Below are 25,184 nucleotides of genomic sequence, written 5' to 3' on the forward strand. Positions count from 1 at the left end.
GCAGCGGGGAGAAAACGACGTGGGAGAAGGTGGGGAAAAGTTGGCTTCAGCTTGGCTCTGGCTGCCCGACACCAGGGGCCCCAAAGCTGGCAAGGACCCCCTGGCCCCACACGGCACGCTGTGCCTCGTGCCTGGGCTGTCTCAGGGGGTCCCTCTTGGCACCACTGCCTGCTGACCCTCCCCTCCACCGTGGCTGCTCTCAGCTGTCCTCGCTGAGAGACGTGTGTGTATTGTACAAACCCATGGACCCGCTGCACAGCTGCAGCTGGCAGGCAGAGGCATTTGTCATGGCCAGCATTGCCTAGGTGGCAGGGCAGGCGCGCTCCTGGGCACTCATCCCGAGGGTTTTGTGGGTGTGTGTCGGCGTGTTGCTGGCCTCCACCGCCTTGTCTGGTCCTTATACCCCTGTGCGCAGGGTTAGGGATGCTTTTCCTCGCCTTTATCTGGGGTGATCTATTGCTTAACCAGGGCTCCAATAAACTGTGTGCACCCCTCCATGAAAGCTGCAGGAAGTCGAGCTGCTCTGCCCACAACGGGGGCTCCTCCTTTGGTCCCTAAAACCCCTCCAGGTATCCTCGGTCTCTCCTTGGCTCTGCAGGACCCCTGGGGGCTCCCAGGACCTCACGCAGGCTGCAGGGAAGATGTGAGGATGGGACCCAGCTTGTGCCTTCTCCTGCCTCCTCCTGAGCATCCCCCGGCCTCCCCAGCCCCAGGTCTCCTGCTTGGGCCTCCTTGTTCGGGTCTCCTTGTTGGCCTCCCCAACAAGGGCATAATGATACTGGCTACCATTTCTTCCAGGACAGCCTAATTTTGATTTAAGGTTAATTGCACGCAGACACAGAGCTGCAGTGATTACAAAACACCCCCCTCCCACCCGCAGCTCTGCACACCCCACCCAGACACACACAGGGTGCTGCAGGATGGGGGTGTCGAGACGGGCACCGCCTGGGAGTCTCTGCCCCTGCTTCCAGCTGCAACGTGGGATGTGGAGGTTTGCAGCTCTGAGTTCCCATCTCAGCGATGCCAAGTGTTAGAAAAGTGGTGAGTCAAGACTCCCGAGATCATCAGGCTGGCTTAATCACCACCGGGTTTTTAAATAACAAGACCTGGAGTTCTTTTACCATCTGGTCCATGAGCTGGTACAAGTCACGTTTCCAAGGGTTTTGCCAAAGCAGGGATTTAGAGATGACTTTGTGTTTTAAGGGAAGCGAAGAGTTTGCTTTAAAGCCCGGCTGTGGGAGCTGGAGCTTAGAGAGGAGCCACTGACTATCCCTGTAAGGGGCAGAAGTAGTGAGGGGATCCCAAAGGTGCCCCCAGTCCTGCTGGGGGTGAGGCAGGTGGACCTTCTTCCCTCCACTATTTGGTGCTCAGCCATGAGTCCCTTCTCCTGCTCTCAGTGGTGGGGGGAGAGCACAAGCAGATACTGAGCAGGCTATGTTGCAGCCTCGGCACACAGCTTGCCTCCCAACAGCTCCTCTTTTTTATTCCAACCGTGACGAGACATCCATGTGGCCAGCATTGTGGGCAAGTCTGCGAGTGAATTGGATTTGTGCAGTAAGACTTGGGGTGGGAACGCTCAAACCGGGCTCATCCTGGAAGTGTGTTCCTCAGCACGGTCCCCGGGAACAGCCCATGTTTAAACACCCATGACAAACCACCAGCCTTTAATACATGGTTTATTGAGGGTTGACTGAATTGCCACTCCGACCCCCTGTCCCAGCCCCAGTGCATTTACTGGTCAGACTGCCCTTGTGCTGTGATGGCCACCAGTGGGGAAGGACAGCTCTGGCTGGCGGGCTGGTGTCTGGTGCACTGGGCGAGGGGAGGGCAGCTGGAATCCCTCCCTGAGCAGCACCGGCTGTAGTCCACGCTCCGTGGGCTGTTATGGACTATAAAGAGGCCCTGGGAAACCTCTCTGCTGTGCCTCATCCTTCCTATGGCAGGCAACAGCAAAGGTGACTGAAGGACTTCTCAAGACCAGAGCTGTCTGTGATGGGTACAAGTGTCCTCACTCGCTTCCCTACCTGCCCACGAGGCCACGGAGCAGCGAGCTGCCCTGGCTGCCCATGTGCACGAGGGGACGGGGGAGGCAGGTGTCATTTAGCTGCTGCCTTGGCTCCCGCAGAGGGAAGAAGATCAGCTGCAATGTGTTGCTCAGCATACACGCACGGGATCACGTAAGAGCTGTAGGGGAGGACCTGTGCAGGAGTATAAAGCCGTGGGTATATAAGCCAAGAGCTGCTGGCACCTTTCAAAGTGCTGGATCACAGCTCAAGACGGTGTCTAAGTGGAGACAAGGGGACATCTGTCATGGTAGCAGCCTGCAGGACAGTCAGATGCAAAAGACCCCAAGCCTTCCCTGCAGCAGTTCTCCAGGAGTGATGCTGATGGGGCTGCTGGAGCCCAGAGGGTGAGCAGGGAGCAGGACTGCCCGATGGGTGTGGAGAGGAAGGGGGGCAGGCAAGTCCCCAGTGCCCACAGCAAAGCAGACAGCAGGGAGGGGCTGAGAGAAGGAACACCTTGCAGGGATGGCCCCGTGGTTCTGCCTGGTCCAAGCCCTGGGCTGGCACTGGGGCTGATGTGGAAGCAGTGAGTGACAAGCAGGGGCTGAACACAGCCTCTCTGAAGGACAGAGAAGGATGAACTGGTGGCTGTGGGATTTCAGCCATGGTGGTGACTGTGCCCAGGCTCCAGCAGCTTCCCACGGCCTCACAGATGAGCTGGGGCATAGCAGCAGGGCCCAGCCTGGGGCTGCAGGAGTCAGCTTGTGCTTGAGGATTCAGTAGTAGGCACCAAGGAGGGTCGAGACCTTGTACAGGAGCAGCTTGTGGTTGGCGTGCAGGGGCATCCTCCTGTCCAGCACCTGCCAGCGGATGCACAGCTCTGGATCGCAGCCCTGGAGGAACTGGAAGGGGAGCAGAGACATCACGTGTGTGCTGGGGGTAAGGAGCAGCGTCAGCTGTGCTCAGCAGCAACACGCCCCCAGACTCCCACCCTCTGTTTTTGGGGCCCCTGTTGTGCTGCCACCCCATCTGCAGCCCCGTGCTCCTCCTCCACTGCCTGCAGCTGGAGAAACCTGCTCCTGATAATGGTGAGATCTGGGTCTGGAGCCAAAGGGATTCAGAGGGATGTCTGCCTTGCCTGGGTCTCACCTGCCCCATGCCTGCTGAGAGCCAGGTCAGGGAGCCAAGGAGGCAAGAGGCTCTTACCGAATTCAGCCGCTTCATCTGCACATCGTTCTGACTGTCAAAGTGTATGCTGACAGCAACAGTCTCAACCCAGGCATTGTCTGTGTTGCGGGGGTCATCGAGGTACCCTTTGTGTATCTGTGCACAGTGAAGGATTGCTGCATTAGCAGAGCCATAAGCACTGCTCCAAGGGCACTGAGAGGCCCCAGAGGCTGTGGGGCACTGCCTCGTATCTCCTCCGTGTGCTTCATACCTCGGTGCCTAGCTTCAGCAGGTTCTGGAACTGGGGCCAGAACTCCCGGCGCATGATCCACTTGAGTTTCAGTGGCAGTGTCTCGCCTGGCTCCAGCGACCCCTGCACCAAAACAGATTTCGTAGCCCAGCCCAGCCTCCCTTACCACCACCAGCTCAGCACATCTCATGGTTGCCACCACCGCAGAAGTTGCCACAAGCTCTGCTGGAGTGGGGCAACCAGCAGTGGTGCCTCCCTCTTCTTCCTCCTAAACCCATCTGTGTTTCTCCCTTTTGCACAGGGCATTTCAGGGCCTGCAGAGCTCCTGGGACTTGGCTGGACCAGGTTGCCTCAGAGCCTTCTCGGCCACCTCCACTTACCCCAGGCAGAGCCCAGACATCTGACAGGGGGTACTGGGCCACCAGCACTTCCAGCATCTTCTTCAGGCTCTTCCTGATAATGGACCCATCCAAGTTCCTCCTCCAGCTGTGAGAGACAGGTCCATGTTATTCTGCAAGCCATACCCAGCTCCCCCTTTCCCAGCATGCAGAAGGCTCCTGCTTTGAATAGGTTTTGCCAGACATCCTGGCCTCTCTGAGAGGGCTTCGTGCCTCCTTCCCCATTCGTGACACTCACCGGGTCACAACTGGGTGCAGGGCATGGTTGGGCCCAAAGCTGTGCAGCCTCCCGCGGCCTCGCAGACCTGTCCTGCCCATGGGATTCCTGGCAGGAAACAGCAAGCAGGCATGGAGGATTACACCACGGAGCTGGCCAAAGCCCTAGACCCTATTCCCAAATTCCCCACCATTGCATTTTGTGTGTTCTGGGGTGCTGGTTTTGATTGTTTGTTTGTTTTGGGGGGAGTATAACCCAGAGGAAGACACACCCCAGGGGCTATGCGTGCCATTTCCATGCCCCACTCTTAGCTGCCAAAAGGATTGCAGCCCTCCTGGCTCACACAGCTGTGACAGCAGCTTCTGGTGTGGGTGGTGCTTCTCAGAGGTGCCTATCCCCACTGCTCCCACCTCACCCACCTACCCCACGGTGGGTGCACTCACAGCGGCAGTCCATCCTGCACGGCGTAGAGGCCATGGAAGCTCTGCCGGTCAATCAGCCCATCCATGGCATTGTAGTTTATCTTCAGGAGAGACTCTAAGGAGCTGGGGGCAGGAAGCAGTTCGACAGTGAGGGCTGCCACATGGGGGGACAGGGCAGAGACGAAGGGCTGGATGGGGAGGGAGCCCCCCGGGGACACTCACAGGTTGAACGGGTCCTGCACAGCTGTGTCCTTGTGGTCAGCTGAGTAGGCAGGAGGGTCATACAGCTGGAAGTCCACCTGAAGAGCATGTGGCCGTGTCAGACCCCACTTGCATCCCTGCTCTGGTGGCCGGCAAGGACTGGGAGCCCTGAGCACATTTTCTCTCACAGTTCTTTCCTCCACCTAGCTCATGGTATCACTCGCCCAGGCAGGAAGAGCTCTGGGGCTGAGCTCTGTGTCTTGGTTGGAGGCTTGGGACCTCACTTGTGCCCTCATGGAAGCCAGCACTAGATCCTGTCCCTGACCTACATTCCTGATTCAGAAAGCGAGGAGGCAGGTGTCTGCTCCTTCTGTCTCCCATCCAAGCACCCCAGGAAACCCTACCACAATCCCAGCAGGAACAACATTCACTTCCCTCTTCTTGTCCCTCAGAGGGCCTTAGAGGAGCTGTTCACCCAGACACAGAATCTCACTGGAGCTGTCATGCCCAGTATGGCTGCCCTGTGGGACCCTGGAGAGGGGACAGCCCAGATGGGCCTTCCCATCTCAAAAACCTCTGGACATCCCCAAGTGAGACCCAGTCTTGTTTTACTGAGCACAGCCACAGCATTTTCCCAGGGAAGCATCTCCAGCCATGGTTAGACCCTCCGCCAAGTAGACACCCAGCCCTGGGGTGCTGAATCCTGACAGAGTATAGCAGCTCCCAAGCTTAATTCTTCTCTCTCTGGGTTGAAATGATAGTTCTGTTCCCCTTCCTACCTCCTGTCCTCCTCCACCCATGGGAGCAGCCCACGGTCCCCTCCTCTTGCACTGCTCTCTGGCCACAGCTCTTACCTCCCAGGGCACCTTCTCATCCGGCACGGGGAAGCGGATGGTGTGAGACCCTGGGTAGATGAGGTTTCGACTAAGCACGTGGTATGGGGGCTGCTTCTCTTCAGGTTTCTCCTCCAGGTCCAGCTCCTTCACGTCTGAGGTTCTGCTGGAGGCTGCAAGGTAGACAGAGATGGTGAGACCCTGCAGAGCAGGGTGCTGAGCCTCAGCAGGACTGGTGCTGAGGGCTGTGGCTCAGCCAGGAGGGTGGCTGAGTCTGTACAGGACAAGATCTGCTGATGCCCCCAGTGGGTCTGGCCCCTCGGCATCCCTTCAGGCAAGATGAGGAGGGGCAGGAGCCTCCTCTGTGCCATGCTGCATGAAAAGCCTCAGCCATGGGCTCCAGGGAGGGCTCCAGCCTGGAGGCTGGGACTGGCCCCAAGGCAGGCCCTGGGATTTCCCCAGTGCTGCTGCAGTGCAGCCAGCTGTATTTACCCAAGGGTGGCATGTCCTCCTCTGAAGTGAAGCCATTGCCCTGCAGGGCCTGCATTATCCACCTCAAGGCTTTGGCACTCTGATGAACCTGCATGGGACAGGAGAGGGTCAGCCCCTTCTGCATGGCCGCAGCATGTGGGCATTGTCCTCCCAGTGCCACCCACTCCTCTTTCCTTTAGAAACCACCCAGGAGAGTGGTGGGACTCTGCTGCACTTATATTTTTTCTCCCCCAAAATACATAGGAGTCTCTGTGTTGTCTCATTGTAGGCTCATGGCTTGTGTCCCGTTCCTCAGGTAGCCCAGGACCAATGTGCCTGGGGAGGGACATGCAGCACCTAATCAGAGTCCCCCAGTTCCCAATACACCATCTTGTTTCCCTCTCCGCAAATTAGATGGAGATTAAAAAAAAAAAAAAAAAAAAAGAAGAAAAAATAGAGTTGCAAAATCTTTCCTGATTTTGGGTCAATGGAAAAAGAAGATGCTTCTGGCCCTAAGAGAACTAACAGGCCCCAGCAGCCCTGACTAGCCTCCTCTCGAGCTCTGCACCCACACCCATGGGCTCAAGAGCCCACTTAAGCTCAGCCCTGGGCTTCAGTCCTTGCTTGAGCCGAGTTGGAGGGGTGCTGGTCTGCAGCCCAACCCCTGGGCTGGCAGTGCACATGCGTGGTGTGGAACAGCTTCACAGGGAGGAGGCTGAGAGCCCCCCATTGCCAGAGGGCCTGTAGGGCTCTCTCAAGCCAATGAGGAGGCTGGATGACCAGTGCAGGGGCTCATCTCACAACCTCCCATCAGCCCATTTTCATCCTTTTAATTTTGGAGACAAACAGAACAGAAAGGCATGTATTTCCTATATGCCTGTTCCTCTTTGAAGCTATTGCTTTGGCAAGAAAACTCAAGCTGTTTCAAAAGGGGATTGATTCAGAGGAACTTTCTCTTATGCTGTGGTTCAGTTGACTCACCCCCTTGGAAAACCCTACCAAGGGAGGCTTTCCAAGGCAGTTGTTCCGTTTTTGCCTCACCTGGTCTTCTAGAGCGATCAATCTCTGCTCCACCAGACCTGTCCTCTTCACCCGATCCAAGTCCAGCAGCTCTGCCAGCACATCAACTCTGGAGCGACAGTGCAGAGAAAAACCCCCTTAGGACTAGTGCCTGCTGTAGGTGCTCAGCAGCCCACTCCATGTGGGTGCAGCCACCTCCACAGGACAGATTCCTATGAGCACTCTCCCATTGCCTGCATACACAGCAAGGAGTGTAGCAACAGCTCCCTGAGGTCCCAGAGCACCAATCCCAATTCCCTCCTGCCCAGGACAGTCGAGGATGGGATGTCCCTGTCTCAGCAGTGTCAGTACCTCTGTGCAATGTCTTTGATTTTCTGTTCTGTGTTCTGCTTCTCCTGGCACTGCTGGTGCTGCAGGTAGTTCTCCTTCAGGTACATCTCCCAGGAGAGCAGGGCAGCTTCTTCATTCTTCTCCAGCTTCTCTTCTGCCAGGGGAAGGGGATGGCAATGCTCTCATATCCCGAGGCATCCCAAGCTCCAATACCACAACACAGACGCCAAACCTCATGCCCCGGGGAGGGAGCAAAGGAAGGGAAGGGAGCTGTTCCTCACTGAGCTGCTTGTGGCGTGTGGCTGGCCTGCACAGCAGGACTCGCCGGACCAGGAGCTGCAGGTGGTTGAGGAGGATGAACGGCGGAGGTGCGGGCGGGCGGCCGTGGTATTCCTCAATCAGGTCGTGCCTCTGGAACTTCCAGATCTGGTCTGTGTGTGCCTGGACCTGCTGGAACGTGTAGCTGGGGACAGAACACAGTTGGCTGTGAAATGAGGACAAGGAGGCACGCCTCAGCCGTGTGGTGCCCTGGCTTCTACTTGTCTCTCTGAACAGACCCGGCCTACAACCTCTGCTTCTACCATGTCTATAACCCCCCCCCTTCCCCACAAAAGCATCCCTGAGGTCTGGTCTGTGTTCACACAAGGCCTCTCCTCACACTTTCTCAGCACATAGTGCCCTGGCCCTGGCCAAGCCTGCAATAAAGCCAGCTTGATTCACTGTCAGGACCACAGATCCAGGTCAGACTCACTTGAACATGGCGATGAGGAGGTTAAGGAGGAGGATGTTGGTGAAGAGCAGGTACAGGCACAGTAAGATGACCGTCAGCCACTCTGGGAAGATGGGTTTCTTGTTGTCCTCATTGGTCTCTGGGCACTTGGGCTTGTAGGGGTCAGTCCCATTGGGGCTGCATTGATCAATGTTGAAGTTCACCCCTGCAAGAGAGCACGGCACTACTCCACCACAGCCAAACCTCGCAGTGTCGCAAGGAGCATGTAGTGCTCCCTGACAACTGCCAGCATCAAGGTGGCTTAGAGTATGGCAGAGATTTGAGCAACTGGTGCATACTGAGTGTTTCCAAGCTCATTGTGCATCATAGAATGGCTTGGGTTGCAGAGGACCTTAAACATTATCTAGTTCCAACCCCCCTGCCATGGCTGTGGCTTGAAGAGGAGTCCTGTGCAGGGCTTCCATGGGCTAGCAGACTGTTGCATGAGCTTGGCACCCCTCAGCCTTGTAACAAAGCCATCCTGCATGTGCCACACAATTTTACAGGCTGCTGTCCCTTACCATCGATGTAGGAAGGAATCTGTCCAAAGATGGTCAGGTAGGAGTGGTAGACTACACCACGGAAAAGCCACTCCACACGCTCCTCATTGTGGATCAGGATGGCCTGCTTGGCAACTCCAAAGGACACCACCCACACTGCTAGCAGGAAGAGGAAGAAGAAGACATCCTTCATCTGCAAAGACATGGATGAAGCAAAATTGCATCCTGGAGCAAACGACCCTCCAGGACAGCACAACGTGGGTGGCACATGCCCTGCAGGTCTCCAGCTGCTCTAGCTGGAAGCCAGGCCTGACAGGGTGGAGAGGTGCTCTCACCATGCGCTTCACAATGATGATCTTGGGCCCCAGCGTTCTACTGACTGTGAAAATATGCATCAGACGCAGGCAGAAAATAATAAAAGCCAATGACAGTATGATGCGTCCGGGATATAAAGTTGATGGAATGAGCCTGAGTGCACAGAAGAGAGGAAAGGAAACAGCTCAGTGATACCAGTGTGTTGGTTTTTTTTCTGATCTCACAGCATTACATTTCTGCTATTGCAGTGATCTTCCCTAGATTGCTGGTTGAGAGTTGCAGCATGAAAAACATCTCTCCTAAAAACAGTTGAAAACAGAAGTAAATTGGTTGGAATTAATCACATGATTACAAAAATCTTCACTGGTCTTTTGAAGAAGAAACTGCAATTAAAAAAAAAAAAAAGTGCACAATTCTTAGACTAGTTTAGGGCCAGTTGCAGACTACAGTTGTGACTTGAGCCCATGCACTGCAAGGTAAATGGCTCTACATCTCACCTGCAAGTCAGCCCAGTGATAAAAACCACGATGGCACAAACATCCAACTTATTCCAGAAGTCCTTGAAGTAAAGGGAAGCCATTTTCAGAACCCCAAGCCCATCTGGGTCATACAACAGCTGTTGGGAAGAGAAGAGGGGTTAGTATGTCAGTGAAGATCTTGTAAGATACTCAGCTGCCATGTAAAAGGGAGGGGTGGCACAGATCTGCTAGCCATCACCGGACTTCCTTGCTTACCTGAAGTTAACCTGAATCTACAGGGTATTCTACATGGGCATGGAGGAGCATGGGGAGAGATACCTGAGACAGGGGGCTCTTTAGTCTGTTGAGGAAAGGCACAGAGATGAAGCAAAAACTGAAAGAAAGGAAAAAAAAAATAGTGAAACAAAGTGTGGAAATAGTTCTGGGAATAAATGCCCAAGGAAGGAAGTGGTCCCTCCATCTCCTGATGTTTTTGACTCAAACCAGTGTGCCTTTCTGCGAGTACCAAGGGCCAGGCCAGAGGTAGCTAGTGAGACAGAGACAGGGCGATCTGGCCGTTCCTTCTGCCAAGACCTCTCCAAATGGATGGTGATGTAAGAGGTAGCACGGGAACACAAGCTAGACGGAACCTTCCAGGAGCACCCAGAAGGGTGTCTCTGGCAGCCTGGACCATCTCACCTCCTCCCAACCTCTGCTCTGCCCGCCCCATACCTGGCGCGTCTCCTCGCACACCAAGGAGAAGAGCCAGAAGTAGATGAGGTACTCCCACCAGGATGGTAACGGCTGGAAGTCAACCATCAGGACGTAGGCGAAGAGCAGGAGGAAGGTAAAGTAAGAGAGAATGTTCATGTGGAAGATGACCACAGGTGCTGTGAAGAAGGCCCGGAAACGTGTCAGGCAGTTCATGGGCTGCAGCTTCTTCTCCCTGGGGGGAGCAAGGACAAAAGCATGGCTCAGCTGCCTGAGGTTTGCCTGCTAGCAATGCAGGTGAGGGGCGCTGCTCTGACCAGGCCGTGTGGATAATAGTGCTCGCCAGCTAGAGCTAGCAAGGGGCCTTGCTGGTGGATCAGCTCTCCAAACCATGTGCTGCCCAGGGAGATGTCACAAACAGCTTCTCCCAGCCTGTGCACAACAGTCAGACCCTCCCAGCTGGTCCCTGGGATCACTGCAGCCACCCCAAGGGGACCTGCAGGCATTGCAAGGTGAGGCTGAAGGCTCTGGCACACGGGTGTGCAAAGGGTGCTTTTGGGCACGTGTTGGGTGGTTGCATGAAGGAAAGGCTCCTGTCCTGTGCGGCACAGGGCCAGAGGGCAAGCCAGTTGAAGGATGAGGCTGAAGGAGAATCCTGCCTCCATGCATGCATACTCTCAGCTGCACGATGTACCTGAAGGTGATGAGGCTGGTGTAGAGAAGTGGGAAGAAGAGCATGCACGCAATCACCCGCCAAAGCCCATTGTCAATGCACAGCTTCCCCCACCAGACTTTTGTCAGAAAGGCCTGTGAGGAGAAGAGGAGCAGTGGTTACAGGAGCCGCCTCTACCTTCTGGCCAATTCTTGAGACGTTCATCTAGCCCACCCAACAGACAGAGCCCGGGTCTGTCCCCCAGGAGGATCAGGAACGATCGATTTCCCCAGGAGCAGGGAGGAGACGGGCAGGCCCAGCACAGACCCTGGCATAGGCCGCTGGGGTAGGCAGGGTGCTCAGCCACCAACTGGAGGGCACAGTCCCTCCGTCTGAGCCCTACCTCTGCAAACAAGGCACCCTGAATCTGGGGCAGGGGACATGCTGCTTACTCCCCCCTCACCCACTCCACCACCACCCCCAAGCATCACCACTGGGAACCCACTTGGACACCTCCGTGGGCCACAAAATTCATGTTTTTGGCCTCCAGTGCCAACTGCAGACAGGTTGTCTTCCCCCAGGCCTCAGAGACACGGATGAGGAGCTTCTGGGCTCTCTCTTCATCCTTGCGATAGCAGTCTGTGAACACACCTGGGGGACCAGGGAAGCAAGGCTGAACTCTGGGGCCAGCTTCGGTGCTCCCCCAAGGAGTATTTCACAGCAGGATCTGGGCATTTCCCCGTGGCCTCCCTCTGCACTCCTGCCACCACTCAGGGCACAGCCCTCATGGCACCATGACCCCAACCACAACAAGCACAGCCCTGTTTGGCACCATCCACCCCACCTACCACCCCTTAGACACAACGTGAACCAAGCTAGCCAGCACAACGGGATATGAGAGTCGTTCTGGTTGTCCCCTTCCCACTCACCAATCGCCTTGTTCTCGTACTGCTCAGCCAGGGCCAGCATTTCATCAGTGGTGTCAGTGTCTTCCTCCTCCTTGGCGAGCTCCTTTAGGATTTTGCTGCAGGCCAGAGCAGCCGCCATGCAGTCCTGGCTCTGGAGCAGAAGAGGCCAGAGAGGGTGTGGGACTCTGAGACTCCTACAAGTCCATGGCAGACCTGACAAGTCCTTTGGGGTTCCCACAGGAGGGAAAAGGAATGCCCCAAGCTGAGCACTGCTCAGAAAGGACAACTTGCCACAACAAGGGCTGAGCTGTCTTTCCCTCTAGTTGCAGGGGCAGCGGATAACTAACTGCCATGGGGCATCTGGGGACATTCCTGCTCTTGTAATAGGAAGCCATGGGTGATGGGATGTTTGTGACTCCATGGCTGTGAGGAAGACATGTTCCACAACTGTGGCATGCTCATGTTTTTCCATCTGGCAGCCAGCTACAACACCTCTTGCACAGAGATGCTGGAAGCCTTCTCTACCCCCAGCTCCATGCTCTCAGGTCCCCCTTGCAGTGTGCTGAACCCTATCTTAGCCTTTGCTAAGAGCACACTTCTGGCCCAGAACATCATCAAATGTCATCAAGTGAACACCGAGTGTCCACTGGCTAGGAGGGCTGCCACAGGCTTGTTGGATGGCTCCCATATGGCTGTGGCTTGGGCACTGCCATGGACCTGTGACACCTGCTTGCCTGAATCCCATCAGGTGTAACCTTGCCTTTTGGGCTTGGGAGTCTTGGCTCCATCTGAGCCCTAGAGCTGGGACTGACAGGTTTGGGCTGCGATACCTGGGCCCAGATGGTTTCTGCCAGTTCCTGGCGGTTCTGGACCACAGCCCAAATGAGCAGGTCACGGACTGGGTCCATGCTGAAGGTGACTCGGCCAGCAGAGCGCTTGTAGAGGGACCGGAGGCTTGACCCATGGACCTGGGAGGGACGCAACGGTCAGACGCGTTCACCTGCCAAGAGACTGCAGAGAGCAGACAGCCCCTCAACACAAAGCCCTCCCTGAACCCACGTGCCTGCCTCCACCAGCCATAGAAGGCCTTTTCTGCAGACAGAAGGGTGGACAGGGCTGTAATCATCCAGGAAATGCCACTTTTTCTAGGGCCAGAACTGTGTGGGGATATGGCCAGCCTGTCTAGCACATGAGCCTCTCTGACCTCCACCCTGCTGGGTCCTGCCCAACGGAGTCACAGCCACATGGTGCTGCATGTGTAGGAAGGGCTTTAAGGGATTTTAAGTGGGACTCTTGAGTGGGCAAAGGGACAGTGATCCAGCTGCAACTTGCAGAACTGTTTCTTGAGCCAGCGTCCCCCTCTCTAATGCAACCCCGCCACCACGTAACCTGGAGATGCGTACGTTCAGCTTGATGTGCGGGACAGGGATGGAGAGCCGGGGCCGCTCAGCGTGCTTGGGCTTGGGGTAGAGTGGCTGTGTGGAGTGGCCCAGGAGCTCCCGCAGCACCTGGGAGACATGGTGCAGTTGGATTCTTGGCATTTTGGAGCCAGATGTGTTCTCTGTCTCCTCCAGCAGGACCTTCTGAAGCTTGCTGTGGAACAGGCAGGACGATGCCATGTTGTTGTAGAGGTAAATGAGGGTGTCCCAGGTGACAAACTCCTTGAGACGTACTCCCTGTTCCAGGAACAGCTTCACAAACTCTGGCTTGTTTGAGATCAGGGCAGCTGCCATCACAGGGTGGAGATCTGTAGGCTGGCAGACCAGAGGCAGAAGTGAGAGAAACCATGGCCTCAGAGCAAGGCCTTGATCAGGCGGGGGGAAGATTTTATCTGTAAGCACTCAAGGAGTTTCTGGGATTGACAGAGCATCTGGGAGGGAAAGGGGAAAGGAGGCACTAGGATTTGCAGGACATCCCCAGAGACACACTTGTAGGTCAGTATGCTTTCTCCCCTGGCAGTGAAGCCCTCTGCTTCCTTGGCTGCTTGGTGGGGGTATGGGGTAGAGCCACAACAGACCCTCTTTCACCAGCTCATGAGGATGCACCATACAAACAAGCAGGGCCTCGACAGCTTGTTCCCCCCACCCTGTGCACAAGTGCTCAGCTGAAGGATCCCAGTGCTGCTAAATGAAATACCAACATCCTTTGTAAAAAATTATAGGGCAAATAGGACCTTTAAAAGCAGTGAATTGCAGGTTGTGCCCGCCTCTGCATTTTGGAAGGACGAGACGGATTAAGAGCCCCTGACAATGTAATGGAAGTTTAGGACCCAAGATAAATGCCCTCAAAAACCCTCCCTAGGCAAAGCAGAGGTGAAAAGTGCTCTCAACATGAACTGCCCTCAAGCTGACAAACTAAGCCTGACAAGTCTTACAGTAAGGTCCAGGCAGGTTTGTGCATGGTCAGGAATGGGGAGAAATGTCCTAACCCTTGCCCTCGATCTCCCCCCAGCTCCCCAGCTCTGCCTCCAATGGCAGCCACGAAGCAGACAAACAGCACAGGTACTGCCTTACCTTCCACTCATGGTTGTCTGTGAAGATCTCACTCCGAGCAATGTCTACCCTGTTCCAGGCCACAGCTAACTTCAGCTGGTGGTCCCAGTTCTCACGACCAAAGTGATCTTGGTTTTGGGATGCTGCATGTAAAGTGCATGCATTAGAACAGAGGGTCATTTACCCCCCTGACAGTCCACTTGGAGACTTGGTTCTTTGGGAGAAATATCCTCCTGATCAGTTCATCATCACAAGTTTTGAGGAGCCCTCTGGTGATTCCACAAGCCAAGCAGCTGCAGGAGGCAACTTGTGACCCCCATCCTATTCACCTCTCCCATGCCCCCAAGCAGCTACCTTCCCCTCACCTTTGAACAGGGCTTGGAGGATGGCCACATCCACATCTTGCTGGCCGTATTTGCCCTCTCTGAAAATGGTCAGGAGATGCTGGCTCCGCACTATGTCTTGGATCTACAAGGAAAGCCATGGGCAGGCAGTCAGCAGCAACATCTCCTCCCTGCGAACCCCTGCCCTGCTTGGAGCTTGTTCCCTTGCTCCCTCTGGGTCTCCTGCAGGTCCCCTGTGCTGTCTCCCAGCCCAGCTGGGGTTGGTGCCACACGGTCCTTCTCTACCCAAAGTGAGCAGGCAGTGGAGAGGCAGAGCCTGAGCCCTGGGGTGTCCACCAGGACAATGCTGAGTATGGCTGGGAGTAGATGGATGTTCAGTAGGACCTGAGCCTTAAACTTCCCACTGGGAGCCTTGCTGCTCACAGGAAAGGATGCCTGGGGACCCCTTTCGTCTCCACATGCTCAGAGAAAGGAGCTGCCTGCCTGCAACAGGCTCACCTTCTTGGTCCACTCCACCAGCTTGCCCTCGGTGAAGAGCTCATAGGTGTCGTGGAAAAGCACACTGAGCTTCTTCCGGATCAAGGCGATGGTTATCTTGGGCACAGGCAGGTTGGCCACCTGCGCAATGACATCTGCCACACGCCCAGACCCTTCTACAACCACACAGGGTGTCCCATTGGTGATGGCATTGTAGATGGTCTGCAACCAAGTAGGGAGACTGGTCCTAATATCATGCGGAGGCCACCAAACCCCCACTGATCCTGAATCCTTCCACTGATACAGCGCAGCATCCCTGTTCTGCTGCATTTCACCTGTGACAACCATGTTCCCACCAATGCTGGGAGAGCAGCACCCCAGGCAAGGAGCAGACCTGCTGCCCTTGACCCTGGCCACCAACTTAACAGGCTTTCCCAATCCTGCTCCATCCCACCACTACCCCCTCTCAGCTCTCCTGGGAGAGGGCAGGGGCAGTTCCTTACATCAAGTGTCCCAGGGCCTCCTTCCAGCACCACACAAACAATGGGGATCTTGATGGCAACGCCTGCAGGGAAGCAGAGCCTGGGGTCACCATCCTGTGGGGCAGCCCCTCCAAGCAGCTGAGCTGGGTCCCCACTGAGCTGTGGGGTGTAAAATGCAAGGTTGGAGCACTGCCAGGCTTCAGGGGAGAGGAGAAACAATCTCCTGGCAGTCATGCTGCTGGGAAAGGTTGGCCTGAGGCAGAAAAAGGCCCCTTGATTCATGTCACTGAGGTACCTGGCAGGAACCATGTTCTGCATTTATCATAGGCATGTTCTCAAGCCCTTGTCTGGATCCTACAGGGAAGCCAAGGCCTCCTCTCTCCCCTGAGGCCAAGATGGGCACTGCTTACCAACGGATGACCCATCAAGCCTTTTGTCCTCCCCTGCTTCAGGCTTCCTTGTGTTGCTGTTACCTCCTTTCACCTTGGTCTGCTCCGAAATGAACTTCTCCAGACGGGTCCTCAGGGGGATTTCCACTCCGTACCTCCCATGGGTCCCATCGTCCACTAGGATGAAGTGGGAGTGGTTGCTGTCCAGGCACGAGAGGCTTCCTTGGTTCTCCTCATCCAGGACGTACTCAGCTGGAAAGCCACCCTGCAAGATGCAGAAGGAGAGGCTCTGGGCAAAGCCTGACGGGGCTGAGGAGGCACACCAGATGCCCAAAGCAACCGCTGTGTGAGCTGGAGAGCATGCAGGGGCAGACAGGCTGAAGTCACTCCTGCCATCTCTGCAGTCCTCACAGCAGTCTTGCCTCATGCTCTTCTGTCTCTGCTTCACCTGCCCTCCCAGGCTGCTCCCACACACCCACAAGGGTCCTCCCAGGAGAAGCACAGCTCCTATGCAAGACACTGGGTAGGGCAGAGGGACTTCTCTGAAAACATCACCCTGAAACCATCACTCTTGGTCTGGCTGGGTTTTTACCTGGGCTACCAGCCACAGCCACCTCTTGAAGCACCCGTTCCCGTAATGGTCCTTGGGTAGAACTTCCCCAGCAGCCCAGGTGTAAGCAAAGCAAATGCATTTCCAACTCTGCCTGGCTCACCATGGGGCAGATGAGGCTGTCCCGGTTGTACACAGTCCCCCAGGTGGCTATGCCAATGGTGACAATCTCGGCCTCCTTGTAGCTGCAGTTGAGGATGAAGTCTCGCACTGCCTCTCCCACCTGTTTCATCACACCAGCATGGGACCCCCCTGTGATGATCCAGGCCCCTGGGGGTCAGAGAGGGACTTGGAAAGGGAGAGGCTCTGTCACAGCGACCTCCTAGCACCTCGCTATATGGCTGCAGGAGCACTTGGCTCTCAGAGAGGCTCCATCCCCTAGGAGATGTTCTCTCTGCCCATTTTATCAAGACCTGGCAGCACAGGAGATACCTTCTGCGCAGTGCCGCATCTCTCAGTCTCACTCCCTGTAAGTCTGTTTGCAGCAGCTGAGCAACAACAGTCCATCCCTGTTGGGTGGTAGCTCAGACAGGGCCCTAACAGGCCTTCCAGGCCAGCTCAGTGTCTCCACAGCAGCCAAACTCACTGGGCCTGGCATGGCTCAATGGCAGGTCCCTCTCCTGCTGCAGTCTCAGGAAAAAAACTCTACATCTCTTACCAGTGGTCTGGGCCACTTTGACTAGCCCTTGCCGGAAGATATTCTTTAGCCTTGGCTTCATTATGAAGTTTTTGGCTCCACCAGTAACCGAGATGAGCAGGTTGGGTGCATCAAGGCCCCAGTGCTGTGTCATGAGGTGGTAGATGACCCGTGGAGGAGTATCAGAGGAGACACGCACGTACTGCAAAAGGAGAGCATACATGTGTTTTGGGTAAAAAGAACGGGGCTGGGGGAAGGGGTACCTCCACCATGATTTCTCACATCCCAGCAAAGAACCAGGGGCTTCCCATGTCATTTCCCAGAGGAGTTCTGTTGCTCCTGCCCCAGTTCTTGGTGTGTAACCCTGTTCCCAGTCACTTCCCTGGAAATGTGAATCCCCAAGACTTGCCTAAGGATAAGGACAGGCAACAGCAATGCCTTGAAGCATGGGCCTCATAGCATGAAGACCAGTCTTATGGTTTCAGAAAGGGTACAAGGGTGGGTAGAGAGGAGGGATGCTGTCTCATCCACCTGTCTCTCTCAGTGTTGCCCTTGGGGCACTTCTATGCTTCCCTAACCTCTCGTTCAGGAGGGAAGTACTTGCATTTCATCTGCTATGGCAAGATTTGAACTCTGACTCCCAGTGCACAACAGAGGGGAAAAACAGATCACCTTTCCCATCTTCTGTCCCAGGCCTGCAAAGTGGATGTCCCCAAAGGCATCTGTTGGCATTTCCTGGATGTGCCTTCTGGGGTCCCATTCCTTCCCCAGGAAGAGGGGAGTTTTGACAGCATCTTCCAGGTGCTGTTCCCTGAGGTAGCCACACTCACACACAGTCCTCCTGAGAGGGAACACCAACAACTTTGTAGAAAACAAGCTAACCCCAAAAAACAAAGCCCAGGTGGCCTACCTGCCACATCTAGGCATGAGGTGTTTGCATTTTGATTAGGAACACCACAGGTACCAGCACCGCCCACCCAACCTGTCTTCCAGCTCAGAACTTGTGAATAAACAAGGGCTTTTTCTAGGGGAAAACTTAGCAAAGATTGGTATTTCCATCTATAGAGGTTTATGACAGAAATACTAGAGTTGCTCTGGATGAAATATGGAAAGAAACGACTGCCTGGGAAAGCATCAGAAAGGTTACTCACTGGGAAACTAGGTATCAGCCATGCAGTGATACACAGCAGGATAAAGAAACACATCAAAAGGAATTTGTGAATTCCCTTGATACCAGTTCCCTTGGCAGAAAGGTAGGATTTTCTGGTGCTGTACAATTGTCACCAAATGTCCCTTTTGCTCCCCTGGCAGGAGAGGGGAAGGAGGGACTGACTTACCCAGAATCTGATGTCTGGGAACTTTCCACGAAGTGCACACACTCTTTCTTCCGGATGTTTTCAGGAATCCATGAGATGAGATTTTCCTGAGGAAGAGCAGCAAGAGGTCAGTGTTTCTGGAAAGGGCCAGAAGTTACCCCAGGGACCAGATACAGTGGTGCTTCTGGCATATCTAGGGGCTTTTTTTGCTGTGAAGGAAGAAAGCTCCATCATTCTGTGCAAGGACTAAGCCAGGTGTACTCCAAGGAGAGGAGATTCAAATGCTGGACATGCAGATGTATCTCAGACATTTGTTTTTTTCTGTCCTATCCCCAAAACTCAAGTGATCTCTTATTGACATCTACCCCTACCCCGAGATTCCCCCACTGATGTGTCCCAGGATAACCCAGTAACGCTCTTCTACCACATGTGGCCAACTCCCACCTCTTCCAGCAGCTGCTGAACTTGCCTTCTCGTTGTTCCCAGAGGGAAAATGTGCCTTCCGTCTGCTCCGTGAGATGCTGCTGCTGCTCTGCTGCAGGTTGGGGACCACCTCGAAGTCACTCATCTTCATGGGGTGCACGGAGGAACTGTCTTCTCTCTCAGGGCACACCTTGTTCAGCTCGGAGGGGAGCACCTTGCTGTGCCGGCCGTGCACAGCCATGGCTGCCTAGCCTCCTCCCTCCCACTCCTAGGCTGGGTGCAGCAAAAAAGAAAAAGGATACGTGTGGGTTGAGAGCAGTGGGTCACCCTGTTTGCCATTCCCTGGGCAGGGGGGAATCTGAGCAAGAGCAGAGAGGTGATTTCTGTAAAAACCCACAGGGTGAGTCACATTGAGACAGACTCTGCAGCCTGACCCCCGTGTCCTGCCACCAGCACGGCTCCTGCTCTGCCACCTGGCAGTCCCTGGGGTGTTCCTGGCAGCAGGGTGAGCAGAAACCAGGTCTCTTGTCTGAACAGCTTCAGTGCAGCCATGCCTGGAAAATTGGGGTTTGCAGGAAAGATGGTCAGCTCCAGGTGGGACCCTGCTGGTCACAGTGCCCAGCCTCTTATTTCAGAGGGGGTGCAACAAAGTCCCCGCACTCTGCCTTGTGGGTGAAGGGGGATTTGGGTTAAAAGTTGCCAACTGCCATCAAGCGTGCCTTCGTGACTCCAAGAAAGCCAGGCAACAAACTTTTGCCTGCTGCAGCCACAGATCAGCTCCTGAGACTTCCCAACCTCCACTTCTGAGCTCTTGAATGGCTGAGTTCCCCAAAAACTGCTGGAGCAAGGATGGAAAAGCTCCCATGTGTCTCTGGAGCCTAAAGGGGAATGGTGTCTGCTCTGGGGGGCTGTGGGCAGGTAATGTGCACAGCACTCAGGTATTGAGGTGGCAAAGCTCTAGGGTCAACAGGCCTGTGTTTATAAGGAGGATTTTGGCTGCCTTTCTGCCAGTCAAACCCTTCATCACAACCAACATGATAAGGGCTGGGAGGACTTCTGACTGTGTGGAAGGAATGGTGGAGCAAAACGAGGGCTGCCACTGCATTTCATTCATGTCTCCTTCCCCCATGCTCAGCTGCAGGCAGGGAGCAGCCAGAAAATGCCTCTTTGCCCATTTCTCTCGAATGCCAGCTTGCTCCTGGGCTCCCCCTGGGGCGCACGCAGCCCCATTGACCTTGGGATCCAGGTTTTGGTGGGCCAGCTTTCTGCACCAACACAACCGATGGTAGGTCTAATTGTTAACGAGTCCTTGAAATAATGTCAGGCATGTCCTGAATCCTCCGTTCTGGCCCCACAGGGTGGCAGGCTGCTGGGGGTGCAGCGTATGCCCACGAGAAGCCAGTAAGCACAGGCAGGCAGGGCTGTCCTGCTGGGCACCCCAGGACTGAATGGCACCCAGAATACCTGTCCTTAAGGGGGTTCAGGGACTAGGGCAGAGCACAAGGTGCCTTCTCCCACCTTGGCAAGCACTGCAGGAGGGGGGGCCGTACCCGTTGCAGGCAGCATGGGGCCCCTTGCCATGGGGGTGGTCAGCAGGGTGCCCATTCAGGGACAGGGATGCAAGGCAGGTGCTGAAAGCTGCCTGCAGCCCTTGCTTCTCCACCTCCCCTGCCCCCCGCCACGGTTGCGACTGTACCTTCCCCGCAGCATCCTCTGTCTGCATCACCAGCTCCTCTGCTGCATCCCTGCCACGGGGAAGTCAGCCTCCTGTCCTCCTCTGGCAAGTCATCTCGTCGCTCGGGAAGCGGGCGATGAGCAGGGAACAGGGCAGAGTTGCCTGCAAGCTGCCCGCAGAGAGGAGGAGGAGGTTGGTAGGGCGGCTGGCAGCCTCCCAGCAAATCAGACTGCAGAAGCAGTCAGTCCCTGCGCCCTGCCGAGAAGCTGCAGCACTAAGACAAGCCCCGCGTTTGCTCGAGAGGCTGAGTCACGCTTCCCTTGATCGCAGCCGCCATGGCCGCTGCAGCCTGGAAGCACACAGCACCCCGACACTGCCTGCCTTACACGGCACACCGGCTGCCTCCAGGCGATGTCACGGGCAGGGGACCAGCAGATCATGGGTTGGGGCCAGGAGATGTTGCCAGTTATCAAGGCCAGGCACATCCTTAAGGGCTGGGGGCTGAAGCCGTGTGCACCCCTTCGTGTTGCTGGGATGCTGGGGCAATGCATTAAGCGAACACACGGACTCCAAATGAAAATATGGTGTTTTGACCACATCCTATAGCTCCCTTTCTAGCCAGAGCATGTAAATTAGCATGGGCCCTCTGCAATGAGTTTTTCTGGTTTCCTTGAACAAGAGCAGACAGCTGAGATTTTGCTGGGAGAACAGATGCCATCAATAAAGCAGTAAATAAAATCCATGTGCAATGTTTTACAGTTCAGTTGTAATTAACTCTGCACTGCCAAAAGAACTGAAGCCAGAAGTGCGCATTAATTACACAGTAATGGGAATGCTCATCCGCTCTCAGATGGCTGGCTCTCTCGAGACTGTGGCTTTTATTTCATTTTTGCACATGCCAAAACCACTGTGGCCCAGTGGGACCCTCATGGAGCCAGCACACAGGCAGTTCCCGCTGCTCCTAGTAAGAGCCCAGCTAAAACCCAGCAAGACTGAAGAGAAAAAGCCTGTCGAGTTAGACTCCAACTCCAACAGGATAAACAAGAGAGGAGCATGAGGGAGTTTGCAGGAATTAAACTTTTGCCTCTTGCAAAGATGTTGCACCTCTAAAATGTAGAGGCAAAATTCAGCCAGATTCATGCTTGTGGACCAGGGGGCTTTTTCTGTCAGAGAGGAACAAACTCTTCTCCCCCACACTTGTAGTCTCATGCTCCTCCTCAAAAATGTTCCTTTGGGACTGAGAAGCTGTAGGAGTAGGTAGCTGTTGTTTGTGTTTGAATAAAGCACAACTTAAAAAGAGATGCAGAAGGAGGGAAGAGGTTGATTTATTAAATGAAAGTGCACCGGCCAAGCAGTGAAATCTGTTTCCCTTGATTGCCCTGCCTGCCGCCCTGCACACGGGATGGCTGTAGGTCCCTGCACATTTGTTCTCTTGGAGCCAGATTTGTTCTCCTGGAGCCAGAAGGCTCCAGGACCTGGCAGCCTCCTGCTCCCAACCTGGAGAACCAGCTTATGCTCCTGGCTGGAGGCGCAGGGCACCAAGACACCGGCATTGCAGGAGAGCTGAGGCACCTCAAGCCCTGCCAAGGATGTTTCTGCCTGGCTGCCAGGGTGCTTGCTCCCAGACGTGGCTCCCTGCCTTTGGAGAGGCCTGCCTGGCACTGCCCTGACTACGCTTGTCTGCAGGAGTGGCGGTGGATCACAACCGCCTGGCTATGCTGTCGTGTGTTTCGGGGCAAAACAGCGCTGGCAACACACCGAGGGATCAGAGGGGTTCTTTCTTGTCCCAGCCGAAATGATCTGGAAATGATGCATGTCATCGCGTTAACAATAAAGCACAGTGCTGGAAATGTTGTTTGTGTTGTGTCTTTGCTTTAATGGCAGCTCTCACTTTATCTGACATGTTTCCATGCTTTTTGTGCATCGAGAGCCCTGGGGGCTCTGCTTCAGGCACTGAATGGGCAGAGTGTGGCACAGGGGCCAAGCCAGCCAAGGAAGAAGTGGTTGCTCTGGCTGCCGTAAGCACTGAGGTGCCGGGGATTGTGCTTGTAGCAAGCAGCTTGGCCGTTTCATTGCAGCAGACTTTTGGATGCAGCAGTAGCAGGTAAGGCTGGCATGGTAAAACTGCGAAGCTCATCAACAGCAAGAAAGCTCCAGCAGGGGTGAAGGAAGGTTTCTGGAAAACAACACCCCCCTCTCCTTCCTCGTCCTCTGATGCTCAGAAGCACAAAGATGCCCACGTCCCAGCCCTGCAGCAAAACAATCTGTGTGGTGGACGTGCAGCTAGCGCAGGTTGTGTTAGACCCCCCATTTGCCGCGTGAATAACTGCAGACAGAGGCCTTGTAATGGGAACAGCAAACATTTAATCATGTAGTAATTGTGGCTGCCACCACCAGCCCGTCCCCAGGCAAGGCCTGGCCATGCTGCTCAGGGGCAGGACTGGCGCAGTGGTACACATGGTCGCCAGCCCCTGGCTTCTCCTGCGCAGCCACAAGGTGTCCTTTGGGTCGGTGTCCCACTGGGACCAGAGCTGGCTGCACCCATCTCATTTCCATTTCTCTGCTGCTGCTGCCGCCGAGGAAGCTGCAGCCCCGGCCCCGCATCGTGCTGGTGCCTTCCCTGTGGCTGGAGGGACGGGGTGTCCTCAGGGTAATGTGGTTTTGGGTGCAGGATGGCAGCAATGGGCCTCTGGCTGTGCGTGCACTCGGCCCTGGCAGTGGCCCAGCACCAGTGGCAGCTGAGCAGTAGCTGTGCCCGCAGGGGGCCAGGCGGCTGTTTTGGCCAGTGGGACCAGGTAGATGGGGCACGTCTCCTCTCTGGTGGCCACTGCTGGCAGTGCCTGGGGCTCGTGCTGCCCACAGGCATCCCAACACAGAGCCACTTGTCTGCCCCATGGGAGGCTGCCCCTGATGCCAGTGGTTGGCAGCTCCCAGTCCTCAGCACAGCGCTTGGGTGCCACTGGCTGCACTCAGTGCCTCCCTCATGAGCAGGGCCTCAACAAATCATGTGCCAACAGCACGACCTCGACATCTCACATGCCACCAGAAGCACCTTCAGCATCTCATGTGCTGCCAAGAGCGGCTGGGGTGACTGGGTCATGCTGCTCATGGCTGCCCTGGCGCACAGCTGCTTGTCCGCCCTGCAGGAGGGGTTGCTCTGGCTCTGGGCACCCAGACGTTTCATGTGCCACCAGCAGGACCTTGATGCCGGCAGGACACTCAGGGCACTTATGGTCCTCGTCTTCAGTGCTGCCTTCAAGTGCCACTGGCAGAAGCTTGATGTCTTGTGTGCTGCCAACAAGACAGGACACTTCATGTGGCCACTGGCAAGACTCAGTGAAGGCGGGACACTCAGGGCATTTATGGCAGCCCACCATATCTGAGGTCATGGGGTGACAGTGACTCTCTGGAGACATCACAGGGTTCTTCGGGCACCCCTGATGGCGTTACAGAGGTGACCTAGACTGCCATGAGAAAATGCTGACAAGAAATTGCTGCTCAACTCTGACAGGAGCAATGTCTGCTGGGCTGGGGGCCAGGCTGGGAGCTCAGCTTTTGGCCTGGGAACTGGGCATGGGAGCCAGGGATGTCCTTGACATGCAGCCAGACCCATGTACGTTGTGGATATCCTGATGATACCATTGGCGAGGACACAACGAGAAACTGACGAACCATTCATCGCCTGGGGAGGTGAAAAATACTCTGGGAAAGAGGAAATTGGTTTGATAAAGTAGGAATCAGCATGAGAGACAAAGTTTCCTTTAAAGAAAAGAAAATCAGAAATATCATCACCTATTAGCTACCTCAGGAAGAAGACAGAAATTAATAGCATCTGGTGGTTACCTGAAGTGGTGCTGTCTTATGCCCTCTTATGTCTCTATGACATAAAAAGGGCCTTATTTTTATCCAAAATGGAGCTTCTTTCTCTGAGAAGCTTCCCATGGTACATGTGCTCCTCTCTTTCTATTAGTTGAAGATTTTTTGGTTGTTGTTTCCCCTCCATAAACAGGTTGAAGCTTTGCTGGGACACCAGGTTAACTGATCATTACTATCTGTTACTGTTTTCTACCGCTTCTATGTGCTGCAACTTTTCATTAGTGCTATACTCTTAATATCTACAACAAATATAGACATGTGTTCTGGTAATAGCTTCTGATCTGTCTGTCTGGCATCCTCCTGGCAGCCTCCTTCACAGCTGCCCCGGTGCTTGGGCCTGGCTGAATGGCCTCGCTTTGGTTCAGGTCCCTGCAAAACCACCGGACACACAGTGGGGTCGGGGTTGGAAGGCACCTCTGCAGGTCACCTGCTCCAACCCCCATGCTCAAGCAGGGCCACCTGCAGCCATGCGGACACTGGGCACCACTGAGAAGAGCCTGGCTCCATCTCCTTTGCACCTTCTCTTCACATATTGATATCCTTCAACCAGATCCCCACAGGCCTTCTCCACAATGAGCAGTCACAGCTCTCTCCAGCTCTCCCCAGAGGACAGATGCTCATCTTTCCACTAGCTTCACTGCCATTTACTGGACTCTCTCCTGTATGGCCCAGTATGGGGTGCCCAGCACCAGACCCAGTCCCCCAGATGTGGCCTCACCACTTCTGAGCAGAGGGGAATGATCACCTTGGCCTGCTGGCAGCCCTCTTCCTAATGCTGCACACGGAAGAGTCATTACTCTTTCCTCAGGGAAAACTAAATAATAATAATAATAATAAT

General features: G+C 55.1%; 1 protein-coding gene across 2 annotated transcripts; it reads right to left on the reverse strand.

Annotated features, from left to right (window-relative positions):
• Positions 1–1,658: 1,658 nt before the first annotated feature.
• Positions 1,659–20,669, reverse strand: TRPM2 (transient receptor potential cation channel subfamily M member 2). Of its 2 annotated transcripts, XM_032192976.1 has the most exons (33): positions 20,492–20,669; positions 18,842–19,068; positions 18,394–18,479; positions 17,729–17,897; positions 17,078–17,258; positions 16,523–16,689; positions 15,894–16,074; positions 15,442–15,503; positions 14,960–15,160; positions 14,483–14,585; positions 14,139–14,260; positions 13,029–13,379; positions 12,456–12,593; positions 11,647–11,776; positions 11,223–11,368; positions 10,760–10,872; positions 10,087–10,300; positions 9,394–9,512; positions 8,917–9,049; positions 8,603–8,774; positions 8,064–8,247; positions 7,594–7,775; positions 7,334–7,466; positions 7,004–7,091; positions 5,984–6,071; positions 5,513–5,664; positions 4,680–4,756; positions 4,479–4,580; positions 4,057–4,143; positions 3,801–3,906; positions 3,442–3,543; positions 3,210–3,326; positions 1,659–2,905 (listed from the first exon to the last, which is right to left on the reverse strand). In XM_032192976.1, the coding sequence occupies exons 2-33, from the start codon at positions 19,034–19,036 to the stop codon at positions 2,780–2,782; spliced, it is 4,527 nt and encodes a 1,508-aa protein (XP_032048867.1). In that variant the 5' UTR covers positions 19,037–19,068; positions 20,492–20,669; the 3' UTR covers positions 1,659–2,779. The 2 variants fall into 2 exon arrangements, with proteins under 2 accessions (XP_032048867.1, XP_032048868.1); XM_032192977.1 differs by lacking the exons at positions 10,087–10,300; positions 10,760–10,872; positions 11,223–11,368; ... (12 more) ...; positions 18,842–19,068; positions 20,492–20,669 and adding an exon at positions 9,694–9,712.
• Positions 20,670–25,184: the final 4,515 nt, after the last annotated feature.

This window comes from Aythya fuligula, chromosome 9, assembly GCF_009819795.1.
Source record: "Aythya fuligula isolate bAytFul2 chromosome 9, bAytFul2.pri, whole genome shotgun sequence".
NCBI classification, from domain to species: domain Eukaryota; kingdom Metazoa; phylum Chordata; class Aves; order Anseriformes; family Anatidae; genus Aythya; species Aythya fuligula.

Bases quoted from the DNA above. Each gene is read 5' to 3' on its own strand.
- TRPM2 (XM_032192976.1), bottom strand. From the start codon at position 19,036: ATGGCTGTGCACGGCCGGCACAGCAAGGTGCTCCCCTCCGAGCTGAAC. The intron at 7,776-8,063 runs GTGAGTCTGACC...TTCTGTCCCCAG, and splicing joins CTCCTCATCGCCATGTTCAA to CTACACGTTCCAGCAGGTCC. The intron at 5,665-5,983 runs GTAAATACAGCT...TCTACCTTGCAG, and splicing joins GGAGGACATGCCACCCTTGG to CCTCCAGCAGAACCTCAGAC.